Genomic DNA, 21,705 nt, shown 5'->3' on the forward strand with positions numbered 1-21,705 from the left:
GCCTGTGCCTTGTTTTGAGGGGTTAAGTTGATGAACATGGCCTTACTGAACCATGTTGATGATGTATTCAAAAAATAGGAAAGCAGGACATTGAAATCCTCCATAATTTTCTGCAATATCTGTGCTCTTGCCCTAGAAATAGTGATGAGATAGTGATCTCTTCTTGCTGTCACATCCTTCTTTGCAGTGCTGTCCTTTCTCTTCTGGTATTTCTGGGAGCTCATTCTTCTTACCTGGTCTCCCTGTTGTGTCAGCTTCCATGGACTGGCACAACAAACTGTTTCCCAGAGTTACAATGACAATAAGAGGGAAAAGATACTTTCCTAAACACCTGAATACATTTTCTGTGAAATCTTTTAAGCGACATGCAGCAGGTCACACCTGGAGGGTGGTCAGTTCAAGGCTGCAGGTTCAGTGACCTCCAAGAAGTTTGCTGGAGATTGTTGTAATGTCTTAATAGGAGAGCAGTATAATGGATGTTGCCAAACATGCTAGGAGAAAAGGGAGGGGCTGCTGATGTTTGAGATGAAGAGTAAAGTTATGTGAGGCATGTGCAGGGACGGTGGGTTAATTGGAAAGAGTACAGAGGGCTGAACCGGAGAAACAGAAAAAGGTCCCAGGGAGAACTGGGGTAAATTAGAACAAAATGAGAAAAGAAGCACAGAAACAGAAACATACAAGTCAAATTGTGTAGGGAAAAAAAGAAAAAAAAAAAAGAAGAGAGGCCAGCACCAGAGGACAGCCTGTTGGAAATCTAATGGACAACAACAGCAAAGACATTGGGGCAGGCAGCATATGAGGCAAGAAGAGTGGGAGAGAGGCGACCAGTGAGACTGGCTCTCAGAGAGGATCTCCTCCATCCCTCAAGTGACAGGAAAAAAACAGTCTTCTGCTGGAACAAGAAATTTTCATAGTTCAGTGGCTCAGACCTGTAGCAACCAGATCTGCTGTACCCAGCATGAGGAAAGCAATACTGTATTCTGTACAGGGCAACAGGAAAAGTTCTCTCTCTCAATTAACAAATAAATTAGCAAGAGAAATAACCTTTAGTATTAGGTTATTGAGGTGAATTTGCTTTAATTCTAATGACAAAACTGACTGCAATACGTAATCCAATGCCTCAATTCTGCAAGCAGAGCTGTTGGAGTTGAGGGTGGCTGTTGTGTGGACTGTAAGTCCAAGGATATTGACTTGGGTTCAAAACAATGTGGGGGGTTGTGTCTGTTGGTTGGAAGTGAATTACAAAAAAAAAAAGAGAGGAACCTGCTTGTAATCCAGATTACAAAGTGCCTGAGACAGTGGTACACAAGAGCCACTGTTCTGGCTTCTGCTCCCGTTGGTACGTGGCTCATAGTGATTTCAAAAAGGAGCTGCAACTGAGAAAAATCAACAGGCAAGTTTTACAAGGTGGCAAAGGTTGCATTTTGCAATCTGGCTGGCAATCCGGCCCCAACTGGCAAACCCTTTAAGTATGTGTTTAACTGGGAAGACGGGATTAATCCTATTGATTGTAACGGGGTTAACTACATAGGTACAGCGCAGTGATGTTTATAGCCTCAACCGAACTACGCACAGAAGTGAGGCTCTAAACGAGGACTATTTATTAGAAACCCACTTTGGTCGTGCTTTAATGTACCAAAGATTTTTCAGACTCGATCTTTTAACATGTAGGTTTCTCTCAAGAGCTGCTCCGTTCTAACCACAACACTTTGCGCACCTCAAGCAGTGACCTTCCATTTTCCCATCCTCTCTCTTGCCATGGTGGTGAAAAACGTAAGAATATCTGTGGGTTTAGTGGGTTTTTTTCTCCTTTTCCGGCCAGTGCGCGGGGAGGCCTCATCTCCAGCTCGACGGTCGCCTTCGATGGCGAGCAGCCCCGAGCCACCGCCCTGCGCTCAGCCTCGGCCGGGAGAGCCCAGGGGTAGTTCGGTCTGGGCAGTGCCGCCTATCCGGGCAGCGCCGTGATCGCTCATCCCCGAGGGGTACTCGGCATCCATCATCACCCGTCCAGCATCGCCGCTCAGCCGCGACTCCCGTCACGTCCCCTCTCGGGCTTTAGGAGGGGCTGCTCGGCTGCTCGGCTGCTTGCCGAGGCAGTCGGGACGGGGGCAGCCCACCCCCCCCGGAGCAGCGCTCCGTGGAGACGCTTTCTCGGCACCGCGTGGGAACCCATCTCCCCTGGCCCGGCGCGTCCCGCCCTCGGGCGCGCTCACTCCCCCGCCCCGTAAGTAGCGGCGGCAGCGGCCGTCGGGGCGCAGAGCGGGGATGGGGGCCCGCGGTGCCGGGCTGTACGTGGGGCGCAGGGCGGCCACCCTTGGGGCCGCGCTGTTGCTGGCGCTCCTGGCCGCGCTGCTGGCGCTCGCCGCTCTCTACGGGCGCTGCCGGCAGGAGGAGGCACCGCCGCCGCCCTCGCCCGCCGCCACCGGCACCCCCGCCCCGCCACCGGCTCCCACCGCCGGCCCCGTCCGCCGCCTACCCCGCCACCTCCTGCCGCTCCACTACGAGCTGGAGCTGTGGCCGCGGGTGCGGCCGGGCCAAGCCGGGCCATTCTCCTTCAGAGGGCAGGTGAACATCACGGTGCTGTGCCGGCAGGACACGGACGCGGTGGTGCTGCACAGCGCCGGGCTCCGGAGCCGCGGGGCCGCCGTGCGCGGGCCCCTGCCCGGGCTGGGCGCCGCCGTGGAGGTGGCGGGGCTGCGGCAGGAGGAGGAGGACGAGGTGGCGGTGCTGGAGCTGCGCGGGCGGCTGCGGGCCGGGAGCCGCTACGTCCTGCAGCTTGGCTTCCAGGGCCTCCTGGAGGAGGACCTGGTCGGGCTGTTCCTCACCCGCTACACCGACCAGGGACGGAGCAGGTAGGCGGCGGCGGCCGCCCCGCGGACTCCGCGCCCCTTCACCGCGGCAGCGGAGCTCCCACGGTCCCGCGTCGAGGCCGCCCGTGGCGTGGAGGCTGCGGGACGCGGCTGCAGGAGCTGGCACAGAGCTGGCGCCGAGCTGGGCGGCACCGGGGCGAGCTGCGAGCTGCCCGGGCGCGGGAGAGGCGGCCGCTTCTCGCCCCTCCCCGGGACCGCATCGCGGGATGCAAAAAGCGTGCCAGAAACTCCGGTCTGTGCTCCGGGATGGTCGCTCTCCTCTCCGGAGAGCCTTGGCCGTGCTGCCCTGTCTCTCCGACGGCAGCTGACTTCACCCGTAGCACCGGCTGGACAATTTCTGGTCTCGCTTTCAGTGCCTTTGGCAGCGAGGGGGGCAGACAGTTCCTATGCCCAATTCCCGGGAGCCGCAGTCTGTCTCAGAAACTTCATCCCGGCCCCACACATGTCTGTGTAACACCGACAACTCCTCATTTCCTCAACCTGTATCTGTGAGGAGGACGTCTTTGTCAAGAATCCGGGATTTTGCCTATGTACTTGGGCATGAGTTTAGAGACGCCGATCACATGCAGTTTCAGAAATAAGGGGGAGTAGGATGAGTGACTGCTTTAGACATCTGTACTTTGTAGGTGCTATTCACGTGAAGTTGTTTGGCTGTCATCAAACAATCCATGATTTCCCTAGGGAGTGCTATTAGTGTGCTTTCTTTTTCTTTCGAACTGCAAAACCGGTGATGGAGCTGTGTGAGCTAATCAAGCAGTCAAAGGTCTAAAACATATCTTCACCCTCAAAATGATGCTTGCTTATCTTTTTTTTTTTTTTTTTTTAATTTTGGATCTTCCCAACGTGAATTGCATTCTCAACTTCTGGACACGAAACTTGCTGAGAGAAGTGAAATTTAAGATCAGAATTTAAGTACTTCTAGTGGCAGGCAAGTTTCTCAAAATAAGAGTTTGAAGAAGAGACAGATAAATTGCTCGTTTTAAAGTTATTTCATTTTTAATAATTAAAGCACCAAACAGTGAGTCAAAAGGAAAACTGGAGTTAAATTCAAGTATTCTTGTCTACTACCCTATCAATGAGTGTACTAAAATGCGTGGGTTCATAGGCTTCTTGGTTGATTGGGTAATGTAATAAAATATGCAGTTACTTTCAAGATCCATACATGCAAGCCTCTATACGGGTAGTTGTAATACGAAACCACAAAATGAAGTTGATAATTTTTTTGAAATGGAGGAAGACTGTGTGGCTTTTCTGCAACAAACTGGCTTTTCAGCTGCCAGCTCTTGCATAAATCTCGATACCGGAGTCTGCCACATCTGGAAAATGTAACTTAGGTGGACTTTTTTTTTTTTAACAAAAAGGAGATAAGTTGGTAAACCTTAGAGAAAAATACAGTAAAGTAAAAAATATTTTAGGAAGCACATTCTGTTTTTCTCCAGTTGCTGTTTCTTCATTCACTGATTGTTATTCACAGGATTATTTGTGCAACTTTTGAAGAAAGGAGAATCTAGAACAATTTGCTTAATTTACATAATTTTTAAAGAAAGGAACAAACCTTAATACTGTATCGGTATGCTTTCTGATGCTGTATTAATTCAAACAAGTCCTATGTAGGAAACACAGAATTAGGCTATGAAATTTTCTGATTCAGACTGTATAAAATTCAGAGTATCTGGGGGAAAAAAAGCTATTGTCAGCTGCCACAGTAGAAAATTAGAAAAAATTTTTAAAATAATTCAAATAATGTGTAAAGCTCAATTTCCAATTGTTTAAAGAGTTTATTACAAAGGTCCCATTTCATTCTTAGTTCATCATGAAGCACTAATGAAATGTGAGACTACAGTCTGGTTAAAGAGATGACAGTGGTAGTTAGACAATGGAATAGATTAAAGGAAATCCACTGATGGCAGATATAATGTACAATTTTTGTTACTTGTTTGTGCTCCCATTTGTGATATTTTTGAATGGATTTTGCATATTTTTCTGCTCTAAAAAAGGCTTTCTCTGAATCGAGAGTATACAATAGTATCTTGTTACTTTTCCTTTGCTAAGAATTAAGTCACCACTTAACCAGCCATTTCCTAATCTGATAGGGTCCACTAACACTGAAAGGTTTTGCATTCTTATTTTGGAGGAGATAGGTTTTGAGTGATATGTAAGCTCTGTCAAGCTATTAACAATGGAAAAAGATGGATTCTAATGGATTGCATAGATCAGGAGTGATTTAAAAACATTCAGTGCCCTTTGGCTATCAGTACAAAGCCAGTTATCCAGTTATTGTTCTGCAAGGAAACCTCCATCTCCAGCAGACTGTCCCATAGCTTTTCTAAAGTGACTTGTACCAGTCTTCAACAGACCTGCAGGGTCTGCTTCTTGCAGAGGTTTTCTGATTTCAACACCTCACTTGAACTGCCAGCTGTAACAGACAATGTGACATCTGTCTGTGGTCATCCAGACTCCCGTATTTCTTGCATGCACTAGAAGTCTTAGAAGGTTTTGTAATTTGCACTTGTGGAACCCTAGAGACCTCTCGTCTCAGAAGAGTTTAAGCAGATAAGTGCAAGCTTTTGGTAGACACCTTGATCCTAATGAGACGTGAAATCCCTGAAATGTTTGTTCCATCTGGACTTTGGCACTGTCATATTTCTCAGTCAGATATCCCCATTGCTCTTGGTAGACTGGCAGAATGAGCGAGTTGACACAAAGTGTCATTCCCTCTCTTTTCTTGAAGTCAGAGCTGTTGTACACTGGCAAGGTGGTTTCACAGAAACAGCTATTTTCAGAAGTCCTAACCTGACCTCCATGGAAAACATAATAAACCAATTTCGCTGAATTTTCAAGAAAGAAATTTTTAGTTGTCAGTTTGATCATTGATGACTGCATATGTTTTACTGTTGTTGACAATTTGTACTGCCCACCTGATCAGGTCTTACACACGAAAGATAACTCTGAAAAATGGGAGCACTTGTTATGGATAACGAACAGCCCATGTCTGCACTGCTTGCAGGAGCAAAGGAAGTGAAAAGGAAAGATGCTCCCACTTCTCCAGCACTAAGTGTTTGAAGGCTCTCCTGTTGAAATGAGGAATCAGTATTCTGCATATAGCTGTGATAGTCCATATCAGGATCTGGGTAGGCAAAAAGATACAGAAACCACCTTTGCTCTCCTTCTCTAGCACTGCTGGCTCAAACTTACATGATGCAGGAGTTTTGTTTCTGTTGTTCTGCACAGAGATCTTGCACGGCCGTGGATGAGCTTGTGGGTGCTACTCCAGGATTAGAGGGTTCCTGTGGGGTGTACGATGAAGTGCAGGCTGTATGCAGGTCACTGTTCAGGTCAATGTTTCAAAATCCTTTGAGAATTTTACTTGGTAGCCACTCTGCTCATGTCCTGTGCAACTTCTATAAAATATTTGACTGGATAGGGCTGGTATTAACAGGCGGCCCAACACAATATCCAAACACAATATTTGCACAGATTTTTATCAGTTGCTTCTGCACCAATTGCTAGGATGAGAGTAAAGGGGTTAGAACAGCACTAGTACAGTTAATTTTGCCTCAGAGCAGAGGATATGCAGTTCTTCTTAGCTCTGTTTTCTATGACTCTGTGAGTAAGACCATCAAAGGAGTGAGACAGAAATCAGAACAAGTAAGATGTTCGGTGTTTCTTTGTGTTGCTTGTTAGTATCAAGCACTGTTCACCTGAAAAAAATGTTTGGGTGTTGGGGACAAGATTCTACTCACTGTAAAACTCCCTTATTTTTAGCCACTTCAGGGTTTGTTTTACAGTTTAATTATTTTATGTTTGTAAAAATGGAAGAAATTAAATATAAAAGATGTTAACACAAATACCAATTATGCTATCAGTATGAAAAATAATTCATGAGAAAGCATTTTTAGAATGTCTCCTTTTTTGCATCAAATAAAACATTTCATCTACAATTATCCTGTTTATTAATCGGTGAAATGTGATCTACTAGGCATTCATGTACTATGCAGAACGTATTCCTCATTTTCCTTTTCTTTTTTCAGGTAACTGAAAAAAAAATAAGAACCTACATGTACTACAATTTATGTGTAGTATAAATTGTCTAATATTTAGGCTAAGAGATCCTTTTATCTGTTTGTTTCTCATTATTTGAAAGTATCATGTGCTATTATATGATCCTTATGAAAAAAGAAAATGAAATCTATGTGCAAAACTGTAGACATAAGGCAGGGATTAATTTGTCTACTTGAACATTGTTAGACTTTCTAAAAAAAATTATTTCCTTTGGGGCAATTTGTTTTGTGATAATACTTCAGTGTGTTAAAAAAAGTGCTAGTGATTCAGTTCATGCTAATACCTTCACCTTGAAAAAACCCCCAACAAACAAACCAACCCACAAGAAAAAAAACTGGTGTTTTAAACACCAGTTATTTGTGTAATATGCATGAAACATTCCTATTTTTCTTTTTTATCTGGAGTCCTGCTGAAAAACAACATTTAATATGTCCTCATACTTCTTTTTTATCACATTGCCTTGGCCACAATATGCTATTTTGTATTCTTGAACAAGAATTTCTTGAGGGCAAATTTGCCAAGTGTCTGCATCGGTTGCTGCCAGTACAGAGCTTCCAGAGGCAGTGATGGCACTGATGCGGGGGAATTCACAGTCATGGATTTACTCAGTGTTTCCTAGAACCAAGCTGCAATTGATTGCACAAAGGAATGAACAAAAGCATACTTTGCTCCACGGGAGGAAGAAGATATTTTCAGTGATTGACTTCCTAGATGAAGTGGCCTATCACTATTGCTGCTCCTGTGCAACCCTGGCAGAAGTTTGTCATTTTCCATCATTGGACAGGATAAAGGAGAAGAGGCACTACTTCTGTCTCAGGTGGAGCTTCAGCTGCATTTGGCAAGGCAGCTGGTGGCTGGTACAGCACAGATTTGACTCAGCAGGGAATCAGGTCCATAAAGAAAATCTTCCCTTACCGACAGTCAAGAAGTCAAATACAAAGTGCTACTCCTTCTCACGCTATTCCTCACTTCAAAAGAGGCATTTGGTCTCAGTAGTCACTGTGCAACAACATGCTCAATATGGGTTCTTTGGTCATGGGTTATGTTTATAGTACAGCATCAGATATGTCTGTTAAATGCAAAATGTTTTAAGAGTATAGTGCTTTTACACAGTCATCTTGTTGATATTAACTTAGTTCCCCCAACATCAGCAATGTGGATGTAGATGAGGCAATGACACTTTCAGCACTGGATTATTTGATCAACCTTGAGCAGAGTTAAATAGCACAGCTATTAAAAATGCCAGCACCCGAACATCTTTCAAAAGAAAAGGGGCCCTAGTAGGCCAGCCTTGGGACCTTGCTGGAAAGCACTTCCGACTTCGGTCAGTGAAAGCAGGAAGCTAATGGCTCAGTACCCTGGGTTAAATCACACACAATATAAGTGACGCAAAGTAAAGGTAAATATCAATGGAAAGCTGATCCATTAATTTCAATTTCCAAAAAAAAGGTATCCTGTAACAAGCAACCTTAAGTTTTGGACATGGTTCAGTGCTACAGGTCACAATTAGTCGTAGTCATGCTGTGCTTGTAGGGTAGACCTGATTTGTTACTCCACTCTGTAGTGCAGATCTGACTCATTACATACTGCTACTTAATGTATGGATGCTATCTTGATGGCTCCTGGCTTGTTTGGGATGTGTCAGTGCTAAGAATAAGCATTTGTGAACCTGGTGTGGATACACTGTTAGGGAACACCTCAACTGCAGATGAAAAATATTTGCCATGTCAGTATTGAGGTCACTGAAACAGGAGATTAGGCCATGCTTGTGTGCCCAGTTGCTGGCTACTACTTGGCTGACACATATAGAGCTTTGAGGACCATTGCACGTGTATTTTTAATAATTCTTGATAAGGATGCCCTTACGCGAACAGCTCAGATGTACAACTTTTTGAAACTTCTGCTGTGAGACACAGTGATTTATCTTTTGATTCCAGCGAGTGTGCGTTGCAGGAGAAGAGTCAGAGATCACTCCAACAGATCTGTCCAAGTAGTTTATTAAGTTCTAATCAGTAAATTTAGGTGTACAGATGGATTGGTAGTCAGTGCTCTGCACTAAAGTATATGAATATTATTGTGTAAGTTTCTTACACATATCTTAAATGTTGCATGCATGCAAATATGTCACCAACTCATCGATGTCTGGTGTCAGACAAAGGGTCTTTCAGCCTCAAGGGTAACCTTGAAAGGCATACCTCCTTGAGGGGAGATCACCACTCTGCAGACAGGTGCTATGGATGGAGAGCTCAACAGACTCTGATAGCTGCAGATATTTACAGTAAAGTGGTTGATTTGTAGTCAGTTTTTCTGCTACTGATACACTTTCCTCCACTTATCAATCCTGTCTCCATCCAGACCTGTGGTTTTGATTTGCTGCTGAATTCTTAATGGCAGTCTTACACAGTAGGATTAACTTTGGTCAGATCTACTTGGTGAACATCAGACTGGACCAAAGTTTACTTAGTTCAAATAGGATGAGTGCATCCATCACAGTATGCCGCAGAGGCAACTGAGGCAAAGCTCCTTCGCATAAGGTACAAAAGGGTCCTTTTGAATATTATTCTGGTTTTGCCAGTGTACTGGGACAGCGTTGATGCTGTTTTCACAGGAGTTCTTCTCTATTGGATTTGACAGAAGGGTGCAAGTGCATGCATACACAGTTCACTAACAGTTATTACTACTTTTTATTAAAATATACCAGTAATTAATTAACAAGAATGCATGCATTAAGGAGAGCAGCAGGTGTACAGAGATATTCTAATTATAACAATAAAGTTGGGCATTGTATCTCTTGAGCACTGGTCTGCTGTGTGCAAAACTTCAATCAATTCTGTCTTAATAAGCAAAGTAGGAAAGCTCAAATATTTAAAATATGGTATCCAGAAAAGGCCTGTGAGGGGAAAAAAAAAAGATCTAATTAAAAAAGACTGCTTTTCTCCACAAGCATCCAAACTGAACTGGTTGTTGGGCACACAGATTTAGTCATGGCTTTAAATAATAGGCAAAACTTTTCCAAATCTGCATATTTACATGATTCACTTCCTGTTTTTTCTGATTTGTTGTCTTTATGTGCTATATATGGATTTTGATGAGCTGTAGCATCCTGATTAATCTTACTTGTATTTTTAATACAGTATGCTCATTGCCTCCCAAATGGAACCAACGTATGCCAGGAGAGTGTACCCATGTTTTGATGAACCTGCCATGAAGGCCACATTCAATATCAGAATTGTCCACGACCCAAGCTATGTGGCTCTTTCCAACATGCCTGCTATTGGTCGGTAAACAGCAAGTCAACTTATGGGGTTTTTTCCCCTAAATTACTTTTTAAAAGGGTGCAATTTATCTGAGCAGACTATGTCATCTGATACAGTGTATTGTCTTCGTGCTAATGTTTTCAAAGGGCACACAAAATCTGTGTCTATGAACTTAAACATTTGGACACTGTTATTCATAATTAATGTCTCTGATGGCAATAATTCCATCAAATAGTTTTGTTAGTTGTGATGTGCTCTCCTCTGGCTGCTGCAGGCTGCATAGGGTTTGATTCCTGTTATTTACTGCTTAGTCAGTGTGTCTGTCTTATGTGTGACATCTTTTTAAAACCAAATGGCAACCTCAAGTATTCAAGGCCTGTATTTGTGACATCAAGGGATTCCTTTAATTCTAAGTAGATTTTAAGACATATTTACAACATACAAAAAATTGTTTTCCCAGGCAGAGACACTATAGCCTCTTGTGTATATGAAGAATTAGAAAAAGCACACTATAAAGCTCTGGAGACGCTACTTCTGTCCCTTTCTGGGATCTCATGTGGGATGTCAGTGGGGTATAAGGTTGCAAACAAACTCTCTAAGTTAGTGTTCCTACAGAAATCTGTTGTGTCTTTTGCCTTCTTCTTAAAAGCTGTTTTTCTGCAGTTCAATGCCATGAATCTCTATTTTTCAACTAAATAATTTCAGCCATAAAAAGTAAGTTTTAGGAGATTTGCATGGAAGATAAGTAACTAAGGAATATATATGGGGTCTCTGTGAGAATTGCCGGAAGCATTTTCTACCCCTGAGAATCCTGTCCAAATCCCTCTTATTTAGAAGGAAGGTATCTGATTTAGTGTTTCATAATTCTTAGGCACACATGTATTTGAATTATAACAGATCAGATTTAGAGATATCAGTTTTAGAGATATGCAGCATGGAATAAAATGTCCACAGCTTGCTCACATATTAAAACTGACACAGTTTGATATCCTTCCAAGACTTCATTTAAGAAGCTCAAGAGTGGATTTTTGCTGTTTGCATGGAAGGTTACAACTCTGATACATGTCAGTAGCAACGAGTCTGGCTGCTTTCCTTCTATCAGAAACATATGAAGAATGTAGTGCAGGAATACAGCATATTGAAGAGAGGGGTAAAAAAACATGCAGAAAACATAAAATTCCTTGTTTATTATGGATGAGCACTGGTTTGAATATTTTTTTGATTTTTTTTTTCCTAGATGTATCTGAAATGAAGGATGAAAATGGAAGCCTATGGACTGTTACCACATTTAACACTTCACTGAAAATGTCGACTTATTTGACTGCTTTTGTGGTCTGTGATTTTGATTATGTCACCAGAACGGAGCGGGGAAACAAGGTAAATATGAGGCTACATAACACATTATAGCAGTTTACAATGGAAGTTGGCTCTGTGGTGCATCGTGCTTTAGAAGATACCACAGACATTAACTCTGTTTTCCATTCCAAAACTATTTGCTTATGTGGCAAAACTGCTAACATTTATCCTGTAGATATTTCTGCAGAAACTTTTCCTTTAGGACAATTAGTTTATTGTCTTGTCCTGTTCATTTCATACAGCTGCAGAAGTAGGTATGGGCTATGTATGTTAAAAATTTGGAGCAGCTACTCTGCAGAAAGTACTGGTCATAATTCAGGGTCTTCTTACTTTCTTAGCTGTCTTAGTTGGAAAAAATATCTGTTTCCACTGCTGTGACAAAACACTGATGTTCAGTGCCTTGTTCTTCAAGACCCCTTGAGGACCACCACCATGACATCAGTAAGAGTAATACTCTGCTCCAAGCATTTTGTATACTAGTATTTTAACCTTTTATTCGGTAGTGGTCACATTTTTTTTAGCCTTCAGAAGTCCATGTTTTGTGTTTGAAGCTTCTTCATCTGTGAGTATTCAGTTTTGCTCTTACTGTACAATGGCCAAAGCTTCTCGAGAGAAGCTGTAAAAAAATGTACTGCATTGGCACCAGTTATTTCTCTTTCCTTCTTTTGGTCAAAGTCAACAGGGAAAGGATGTATCAAGTTGTTCCAAAATAAATAGTAAATTCAAGTATACAGCTATTAAAGGTAGCATTTACTTGATCTCCTTAATAAATGAGAAAACTGCATGGTTAGTTCACTGTCATCCTACTGGGGAAAGGTGGGACAACATGAGAGGACAGCGCACAGATCACCTAGGAAGCACAGTATTGGCTCTTTTTTAAAGTGAAGATTGGACTTGGTATGTCATACCTGTCACCTTCTGTCTTGAACCTGTTGGATGCTTACAGCTATGACTGTGGTGCCTTTTTCTTGGGCTGATGTGTACTGACATAGTTAGCAAAGCAGAGCATTCAAATGAGCTTTTATTCAGAGGGAAGAGGCACCACCTGTTTTCTGTGACATAGAGGAAGACAGTATTTCACCCCTTGGTTTTAGACGGAGATACTCAGTTTATGCCTCCACAATATTTGTGTGAGCATATTCATTTGTGCCTATTTTTGACATTTCCGCTAAGTAATTTCCAACCTGAAACGGGGATATTGTAACTCAAATCTGATATGAGGATTAGGATTTTAAGATGTTTAGGTTTTGCAAATTAAGTGATCTGGTCTTTGAATCTCCTCTGAAGCCTTGGCTGAAAAGAGGGTCTCAGAGGTTGAGGACACTGCATTGGCTGAATATGCTCATTTTTTTTTTCCCTTATAAATTAAATCCCAATGCTTCCCAACTGTGCTCTTAGCGTTTGGCTGTGCAGCTTCTTGTGAGACCATGTATAGCACTTAGATGCAGGAAATGTTGAGGTTTTGAGCTGATAGGGACGTGGAGGGGGTCTTTCATTCAGAAATATATGGTGGAGACAAACCTTTTCTAAGCCTGCTCCATCACTCTTGAGCAAGGAGCTGTCCTTTCCAGTACAAAACAAAAGGGCAGAGGAGGGGAAAGCTTTGCTTGCGGCCGCGGTTTCTGTTACTCAGAGGTACAGATGTTCTCTGCTCAGATGCCATCTGCTCTCCTTAGCAGAGAGGGAGGCCAGTGGTCTGTTTCAGGCTGTGAGAAAGTTCAAGAGGAGAGATGTGTATCTTTGGACCGCAAACACTCTCTGGAAGTTCATTTCTCTCTCATTAGGTGGGCTGAAAGAGAGCTTGTCACCCAAACTCACTGGCTGGCATACATTGGCTTAAGATGTGTGATTCCAAATTGTTTCACAGTATTTTCCACTTAATAAAAGAAAAACTATGAGATTGTTTGTTCCAACAACGTATAGTTGGATTCAAATCTTCATCTCTTCAAAGTACCGGAACTCTCCTAGGTTTTAGCAGGAGCATGTTCTTTGACACATTTTGTTAGGTCCAGTAAAACTTGGATTCTTTTAAAGATTAAATCAAAAGCTTCGTTGCATGGTTTGGTGTGGACAGACAGCATTTTTTCCAACAATGATTCACAAAACAGAAACAAAGAGAATGAAAATATGAGGGTTGCTTAAAAGAACTCTCCCTTGTTTTATTGCAGATACGTATTTGGGCTCGGAAAGAAGCAATTGGAAATGGGTATCTTGACTATGCTTTAAGTATCATTGGTCCAATATTTTCGTTTCTGGAAGATGTACTTAACATCAGCTACCCTCTGCCAAAGACAGGTGAGATGACTTATTTTCTGAAAGGAACCACAAATGGCTGCTGCTGGTATAACATTCACAGAAGCAATGTGTTCTTTTGCAGTATTCTCCTTTTGCAGCTTACTACATTCTTTTACAGCTTACCATTGAATACACCACCTAAACTTTAACTCACTGAATTTTCCTTTCTGCATCATGGCTTTTATTAATCTGTAACTCAGTGTTCTTACTTTCACATCCCACTCATTCTTTTAAAGCATAATTTCCTAATAAAGGGGCAGTTGGGACAACAAAGTGGGTAGAAAGAAGTATTTCAGTCATGTGGCTATTTCTGGGATGCATAGACCATAACATGTAAGGATGTTGGAGTTCCTATGTCCTCCTAGTAAATCCATGCTTGCTCTAATAACATGTGTCCCCCCCAAAGCATTCCTTGCTTTTTTCAGTATGTCCCTGTCTTACCTGTGAGTTGGGTGTATGTTCCTCCCGCACATTCCTCCCCAGAAAAAAAGTCTCCTGCAGAAAAACATTGTTTCTGCTTAAAACAGACAACAGATAAGTCAGTTAAGTCAAGTTTCAGTCAAGAAAGAAGGATGCCATCATGTAATTTCACTGTACAGTTTGTTTGTTACTTGCACTTGGATTCCCAAGCATTTCAGCATGAATATTTTGGGGAAATGGGCTCTTTTATAGATATTAGGAGAATATTGGGAGCACAGAAAGCAATTCTTACTTGAAATGAGTTTTGAAACTGTCCATGATTTTAGCTGATTACAGGATTGTGGGGAAAAAATTTCCTTCTTTTCTTGACTGGGAAAGAATTTCCTTCTTTTCTTGACTGGATAATTTGCTGACTTGTCAAATCTGTATTTTGGCACTTGAAAGAAATAAATGTTAGTCTGTGTAAGTGTATTATCTTCCAGTGTATTTCTACTTACTTGCAGAATTTTTCACTACCCTTCTTGTGAAAAATATATTATATGCAGTCTTCACTTCTTAATTTTTCTGATCTTAGTAATCATACAAGCTACTCAAGGGCTGTAGATGATTTTGTTTCATGCTTGTGTTCTTTTGTTTATCAGCAATGTTGACACATTAATTAATTAATATAAAACGATTACAAAAATGAAGTAGAAGAACAGTATTGTAGACTTCCTGTTAGGAAGGATTTCAGTGTCACAGAAGGCTATAATACCATTACAGTCTTGACTGTAATGCCTTGCAATATCCACTGGACTTCCCAGTGTCTTTCTTAGAAGTTTTGCCTAAAAATCAGTAGGATTAGATCAACCAAGAGTAGCTCATTGTAAATGCTAGAGATTTCTATTGCAAACTCAGAACGTGAAATTAAGAATAAACACCTTTAAAATCAGGGATCTTTTAGGGTTTGTCTTCACCTCATTTTAATGCAGTTATAAGGGAACTCTCTTGCCCCAAGCTGGCTGGATGAGGGCTGCCTCACCAAAAGTGAAGTACTTTTGCTGTAGACTCAAGGTGAGATGTAGCTGAGATCAGTCTGGCTGTGCTGGGGTTCAGCACCATGCCTTCATTACTTGTCTAGCTTTTGGACTGGAGCTTTCTCATAGTTCCCTGATTTGGAATAGTTTTCCATAATTTGGCATACAAGCTTGTGTCAACTTCTAAATGCTTGGTATACTTCTTCCAAATTTTGATCTTTGCTGCCAAGTTTAAACTGTTTAAACAGTCTCTTCCTTTGGGACCCTGATGTTTTGTCCAGCTCTCACATTTGAACTGGAAAGCTGTTCTCTGTGCATAAGGCAGAAGGGCAGTACAGAGGTAACAGTCGTATTGTGTAAACAAAGAGATGATGTTTCTAAGGCGCCTGTCAAAGAAGAGTAGAAAGGATACCTCTACTCACACAGCTGAAAGAGCAAGATTTTTTTTATTATCCGTTGCTAGGCTGAAGAAAAAGGTAAGTATAATCTTACCCAAACATGGGAGAAATTCAAGTCAGAAAAAGATTTCTGACAGCCATCAGGGAATATATTCTCTCCTAGCCTTTGTTTTCAGTCAGAACATTTGCATGTACAACATACAGTACAGATCTGGGCTTTGCAGGAATTTATGTGGCTTCCTGAAAGAATGGCAATCACAGGTGAAAAGTGTGACAAGAAGAAACTTCAGAGACCATTGGCAAATTTTGGCATAATACCACAAAGAACCACTAAAATGTAGTATCCTTTAATTGGACATTGAATCAGTGCGAGAACTAAAATCATGTGATCACTTTATTTTCAAAGTGTTAAAGATACCTTTTTTTTTTTTTTGTCTGTTTGAATCAATTTAGATCTGGTTGCAGTGCCTGAGTTTGGAGCAGGTGGTATGGAAAACTGGGGGCTAGTGACTTTCCAAGAATCATCATTGATGTACGTCCCAAGTGATAAATTCACAAGCAGAAAGGCAATGATTGCCTTAATTGTGTCACATGAGCTAGGACACCAGGCATGTGGTAAAAAATTCTGTGCATTTATTTATCTATGACATTCTTTCCTTCCAGTTGCTGATGATGCAGTCACTGATTAGTAGAAGAAAATAATTACTTGATAGTAGGGGGTGCGAGCACTAGAGTACTGAAAGCCTATTTGATCATATGTTTTGCTGATAAAACAATATTAAAAGCAGGTTCTGTCATATTACAAGCTGTACACATTGCACAGGACTCACTGATGCAAAACTGTTAATGGGCTACTTGTTTTTTTCTTACACAGGACTTGAATACCACTCTAGGGTGTAGGGGTAACACAGTACTCTCTCTATACAGTATACTTTCTACTTTGGTGGGAGAATTAATGGAGTTCATCAGTATTTTTTGTAGTGGCAGTGCATGTGCATATTGCAAAAGGTATTTCTTTTTCTGTAAGAAAAAGCCTATGGTATGATAGAACAAAATTAACATGGAACTGTAACTGTATCTTTGTCCAGCTTTCACAGAGATTTTCAAATTTTTTCTTACTTGATTTGGAATGATAATGCAGTTTCACTTCTTTATTGACTATTTTTAATTTACTGTTATTTGCCAGAGCAAGAACTCTTTGCACTTGGTCAACAAAGCTAGCAAAAGAGTTTAGCTTGGCTAGTGCACTTGTATGCCTTTCTGACAAGGTCTGTAACTTTCCAGACCTTCAGATGAGCAGTATTTTTATTGCAGACCTATAAAATAAATGTCAATACTTAACAAAACTCTGTTTTAAAATAAAGTTGTAGTTCAGGTTTTTAAGAATTAGTAAATAAAATATAAATCAACAAGTGATCAGTTTTTGTTAAATATGAACTGCCAAATATGAGTACACAGCAGATGTTGTGGAAATTTTATACTTGCCAGGTTAGGGATTTGCTGTTTTTGGAAATGGTTATTTCCCCAGTTTTGTTTACCATTCCTCTGACAATTTCATTCTGTTAATAACATGGAAAAATGTTTTTTTAATTGCTTGATAAATGCCTTACTTTTAATCATAGCCTGATATGATATTTTAGATATTTAAATTATATTGACAAGTGTTTGAAATGACATAAAGCACTGAGATCCACACTCCTGGTATGAAATTGTAGATGAAGCAATTTAAAAATAATTGCCCTGAACTTCTGACTTTTTCCAAGATACATGTTTTCCTACTGAATTTTCCCTATCTGAAGGAATATTCAGCAATTTATTCAATTTACATGTACACAATAAATAAAGTTACTTCATCATAAGTATGTGCACTTAATCTGCAAAAAAATGAGAAGAGAAGAGCAGACCAAGGACATTTTGAGATACTTTTTCTTTCTATTTAAGTGGTTTGGAAATCTGGTTACGATGAACTGGTGGAATGATCTGTGGCTTAATGAGGGACTGGCATCTTACTTTGAGTACCTGGGAGCTACCTTTGTTGACCCCAAGCTTTCACTGGTAAGTACTAATGCTTACATGCAAAGTTCCACCACATAACAAAGAAAAGGAAGACGCAGGAGATGGGATTTAATTAAACAATATTATTATTAACTTAACTCCTGTAGGAAAGACCAGCAGGTCTTGATTCTTCCTTGATAGGTTTCCATCTGTTGGGAGGCCATGACCATACCCAGCTCTTCTACAGCTGGTGCAGAGGACAGGTGGACAGCTGTGATGCTGCAGTGACAAGGAGCTGGTGTTTTGCACTAGATCTGTCATGTAGCAAACCCAGATTTCTCTCCTGGGTCCTGTTGTAGCTGATTTGCCTCCCTGCCTGCCAAGCTCTTTTCCAAGCGTCCCGCACCTCAGGTATCTTTATGACACAGTAATTAAGGTGGTTCGTTTTGAGTCTGTTTACCCCGCTGGGTCCCTGGATGTCTGGTTGTGGATAAGGCAAATATAATGCACATAGCTAATCCAACAGCAGGGCAAAATTCCTTCCTGTTCTGCTCAAATGGGAATAAGCATAAATCCTGTAGTATATTAGAAAAATCCATGCATTGTTAAACTCTTGAGACAGGTGGATAGTTGCTGCTAATTGCAGTCATGACATGAGGTGCACTTGCCTGTGCAATCTTAAATGTCTATATAGTGCCCTCAGCTTCTGAAGAAAGAAAAAGCCTTTAATACCACTGAAAAGTGTAAAAGCCACCAGATTTTAAACTGGAAATAGATTCTTGACTTCTTTTTAATTTAAAACCTTTAATTTAGAGATTTGCCTTTCTAGAAATCAACAATTGACATTTGTGTCCATAAAGTAAACTTTTATATTGGGCAGTAATTCTATTTGATAAATTACAATTAGGTGATGTGCCTTGGAAATCCAGAGTAAATCACACAGATGTGAGAATACAGGTCTTTCTTGTGCAGTTTTGTGGGGCATATACATTCACAATTACAGAATGGCTGAGGTTAGAAGGGACCTCTGGAGGTCATCTTGTCCAACACCCTTGCTCAAGCATGGCCACTCAAGAGCCAGTTGTCTGGACCGTGTCCAGACAGCTTTTGAATATCTCCAAGGATGGAGACTCCATAACCTCTCGCGGCAACCTGTGCAAGTGCTCGATCACCCTCACAATGAAAAAGTGTTTTCTGATGTTCAGAGAGAACTTCCTGTGTTTCAGTGTATGCCCATTGCCTCTGGTCCTGTCACTGGAAAGGGCCTGGCTCTGTCCTCTGTGCAGCCTTCCTTCAAGTAGATATATACATTGATAAGATCCCTCTGAACCTCTCTTCCCCAGGCTGAACAGTTCTGGCTCTCTCCACCTTTCCTCATAAGAGAGATGCTCCAGTCCCTTCACCATCTTTGTGACATTTGCTAAGCTCTCTCTAGTAGCTCTATATCTTTTCTGTACTTGGGAGCCTAGAACTGGACCCAGCATTTCAGGTGTGTCCTCATCAGTGTTGAGTAGAGGGGAAGGATCATCTCTTTTAACCCACTGGCAGTATTACTTCTAATGCAGCCCTGGATACCATTAGCCTTTGCTGCAAGGGTATGTTGCTGGCTCATGTTCAACTTCAAATTGAACTCTGAAAATAAAATTTACTGCCTGTTTACAAGGAGAAAAGTTGGTCAACAAATTTGATGCCATTAATTGGAAGACTGTGATCTTCTCCTTGGAAAGGAGAAGTGCTCAAAGTGGCCTACAGTGTTTAAAAAAATTGGGTTTCTGTCTTTATCTTTGTAATTATGTCATTTTCCATTGTATCTTAAGACACCTAGGGGAAACTGAATCATCATTTGACAAAAAGACAACTTCATTGATTTATCACAAAATCATAAAAGAGCTTGAATTTGAAAGTAACTTTAAGATTGTCTAATTCCAATGCTCCTGACATGGTCAGGGACACCTTCCACTAGTGCAGGTGGCTCAAAACCCCCTCCAACCTGGCCTTGAACAGTACCAGTGATGGGGTGTCCACAACTTCTCTGGACAACATGTTCCAGCCCCTCACCACCCTCACAGTAAAGAATTTTTCCCAAGATCTAATCTAAATCTCTCCTCCTTAATTTAAATTTTTTCCCTTTTCTCCTGTCATTCCTGTGTCAAAGGTCACTTTTCCTCTTTTTTATAAGTCCCCTTTAAGTACTGTAAGGCTGCAATGAGGTCTCCTGGAGGCTTCTCAGTACTGAATAATGTCAGCTCTCTCAGCCCGTCTTCATAGAAGAGGTGTTCCAGCCCTCTGATCATCTTTGTGGTCCCACTCTGGACTTAGTCTAACAGGTCTATGTCCTTCCTGTGCTGAAGACCCCAGTGCTGGCGGCAGTACTTCGGGTGGGCTCTTACCAGAGCAGGGTAGAGGGGCAGAATTACTTCCCTTGACCTGCTGGCCACACTTGGACTGAGGCAGTCCAGGATGGGGTTTGTTTTCTGGGGTGCCAGTGACTCCTGTTGTCTCAATAAGCTTTTCATCCATGAGAACCTCCAAGTCCTTCTCCACATGAAGGGTCTCAGTGGTTCTTCTCCTAGTCTGTAATCACATCTGGGATTGCCCTGACTCAGATGCAGCACCTTTCACTTGGTCTTGTTGAACTGCATTAGGTTCCCATGGGCCCACTTCTCAAGTTTGTTCAGGTCTCTTTGGATGGCATCCCATCCTTCTGTTGTGTTAACTGCACCATTCAGCTTTGTGCCATCAGCGGACTTACTGAGGTCACACTCAATTCCTTTGTCTGTGTCATTGATGAAGTTACTAAATAGCACTGGTCCCAAACCAGAGCCCTGAGGGACACCACTTGTCACTGATCTCCATTTGGACTGTGAGCTGTTGACAATGGTAGGTGGCATTTACTCCTGAGGAGCCATTTTCCCTCCATATTTCTCACTGGGTGACAGCAGAAATGCCTCATACCTTTGGTACCCTCAGTAACTTAGTTTTTAGGTTGTTGCTTAGGGTTGCAGCAGGAGAAACATGGAATTTAGGAGGAAAGTGCTGCCATATTCGTGACATACAGATGTAAATGAGATACAGGCTTTCAGTTTTCAGTATTTGTTCAGCTGTTTAGTACAGTTGACTTATTTGTCCTTGAGCATTACACTGTAACTGACTTTGTCAGGCCCAAGCCCACAGTATTCTCAGATGCAAAATTTTCTTTGATTACTGATGTTGCATGTGGGAAATGTTAGGATCGGGTATGTCATCCCTTGTACTTCATGAGAAAGTCAGAGAGTGGGGGAAAAGGATCATTCCTTGCTTATGGGCAAACGATTTGTAATAGTGCTAATTCCACGTTGTCTCCTGAGAAATAGTATCTTCTGATCAGCTCATTTAGATTTTTTCTTTTTCTTGCAGGATAAAATCTTTTATGATCATGTTGTGCAACCTGTCTTAAGGGAAGACAGTGAAATAGTTCGATCACTGTCAGAGAGCGAGGACAAGATCAAAGGATCATTTTCTTTAACATCTCTGTTTGACAGCATCACATACAACAAGGTTAAAAAATATAAAATTCTTTCCATTTCTCCCAGATTCTAAATTAATAGTACAAAGTAGGTTTGAGAGGAACTGTTGAACAGAACTGTTTTATCATTCAAAAGTTGTTTCTGCTGCACGCACAAATTTATTGGGTGTCACAAATCTGTTTGGCTACAAAGGAAATGGTGGAAGCATCTTTAACAGCTGTGAAATATGAAGTGTAGGAGTAGCCTGACTAAATTCTCTGAAATATAGTTTGAAAAAATATTTCAACAATAATTGCAATAATAATTCTTTTTTCTCTCTCTCTCTCTTTTTTTTTTTTTTTTTTTTTTTTTTTTTGGTACTTCAGGGAGCTTCTATAACCTGGATGCTTTCTGGTTTCCTGACTGAAAAGTTGTTCATCAGAGCACTTACTGTAAGTTTGAAAAGAAACCCCTCATCTTGATTTATGAGCTTGAAAATGACAATTGTACAAATTGCTGTTTGCCTTGCTGATGGTTTTCATTGAACCCTC

General features: G+C 41.5%; 1 protein-coding gene across 8 annotated transcripts in view; it reads left to right on the forward strand.

Moving 5' to 3' along the window:
- Nucleotides 1-2,251: 2,251 nt before the first annotated feature.
- LVRN (laeverin) overlaps nt 2,252-21,705 on the forward strand; it is a 37,698-nt gene continuing 18,244 nt past the window's right edge. For all 8 annotated transcript variants that reach the window (XR_010426953.1, XM_064642847.1, XM_064642850.1 and 5 more), the window contains exons 1-8: nt 2,252-2,852; nt 10,067-10,209; nt 11,427-11,566; nt 13,714-13,840; nt 16,128-16,282; nt 17,616-17,729; nt 21,066-21,206; nt 21,541-21,606. Coding sequence is in view for 7 of the 8 variants with exons in the window: in XM_064642847.1 (XP_064498917.1) it covers nt 2,266-2,852; nt 10,067-10,209; nt 11,427-11,566; nt 13,714-13,840; nt 16,128-16,282; nt 17,616-17,729; nt 21,066-21,206; nt 21,541-21,606 (1,473 nt within the window). In the remaining variant the exon portion in view is untranslated. The remainder of the gene's footprint in view (nt 2,853-10,066; nt 10,210-11,426; nt 11,567-13,713; nt 13,841-16,127; nt 16,283-17,615; nt 17,730-21,065; nt 21,207-21,540; nt 21,607-21,705) is intronic.

Source organism: Pseudopipra pipra, chromosome Z, assembly GCF_036250125.1.
Source record: "Pseudopipra pipra isolate bDixPip1 chromosome Z, bDixPip1.hap1, whole genome shotgun sequence".
Taxonomy (NCBI): domain Eukaryota; kingdom Metazoa; phylum Chordata; class Aves; order Passeriformes; family Pipridae; genus Pseudopipra; species Pseudopipra pipra.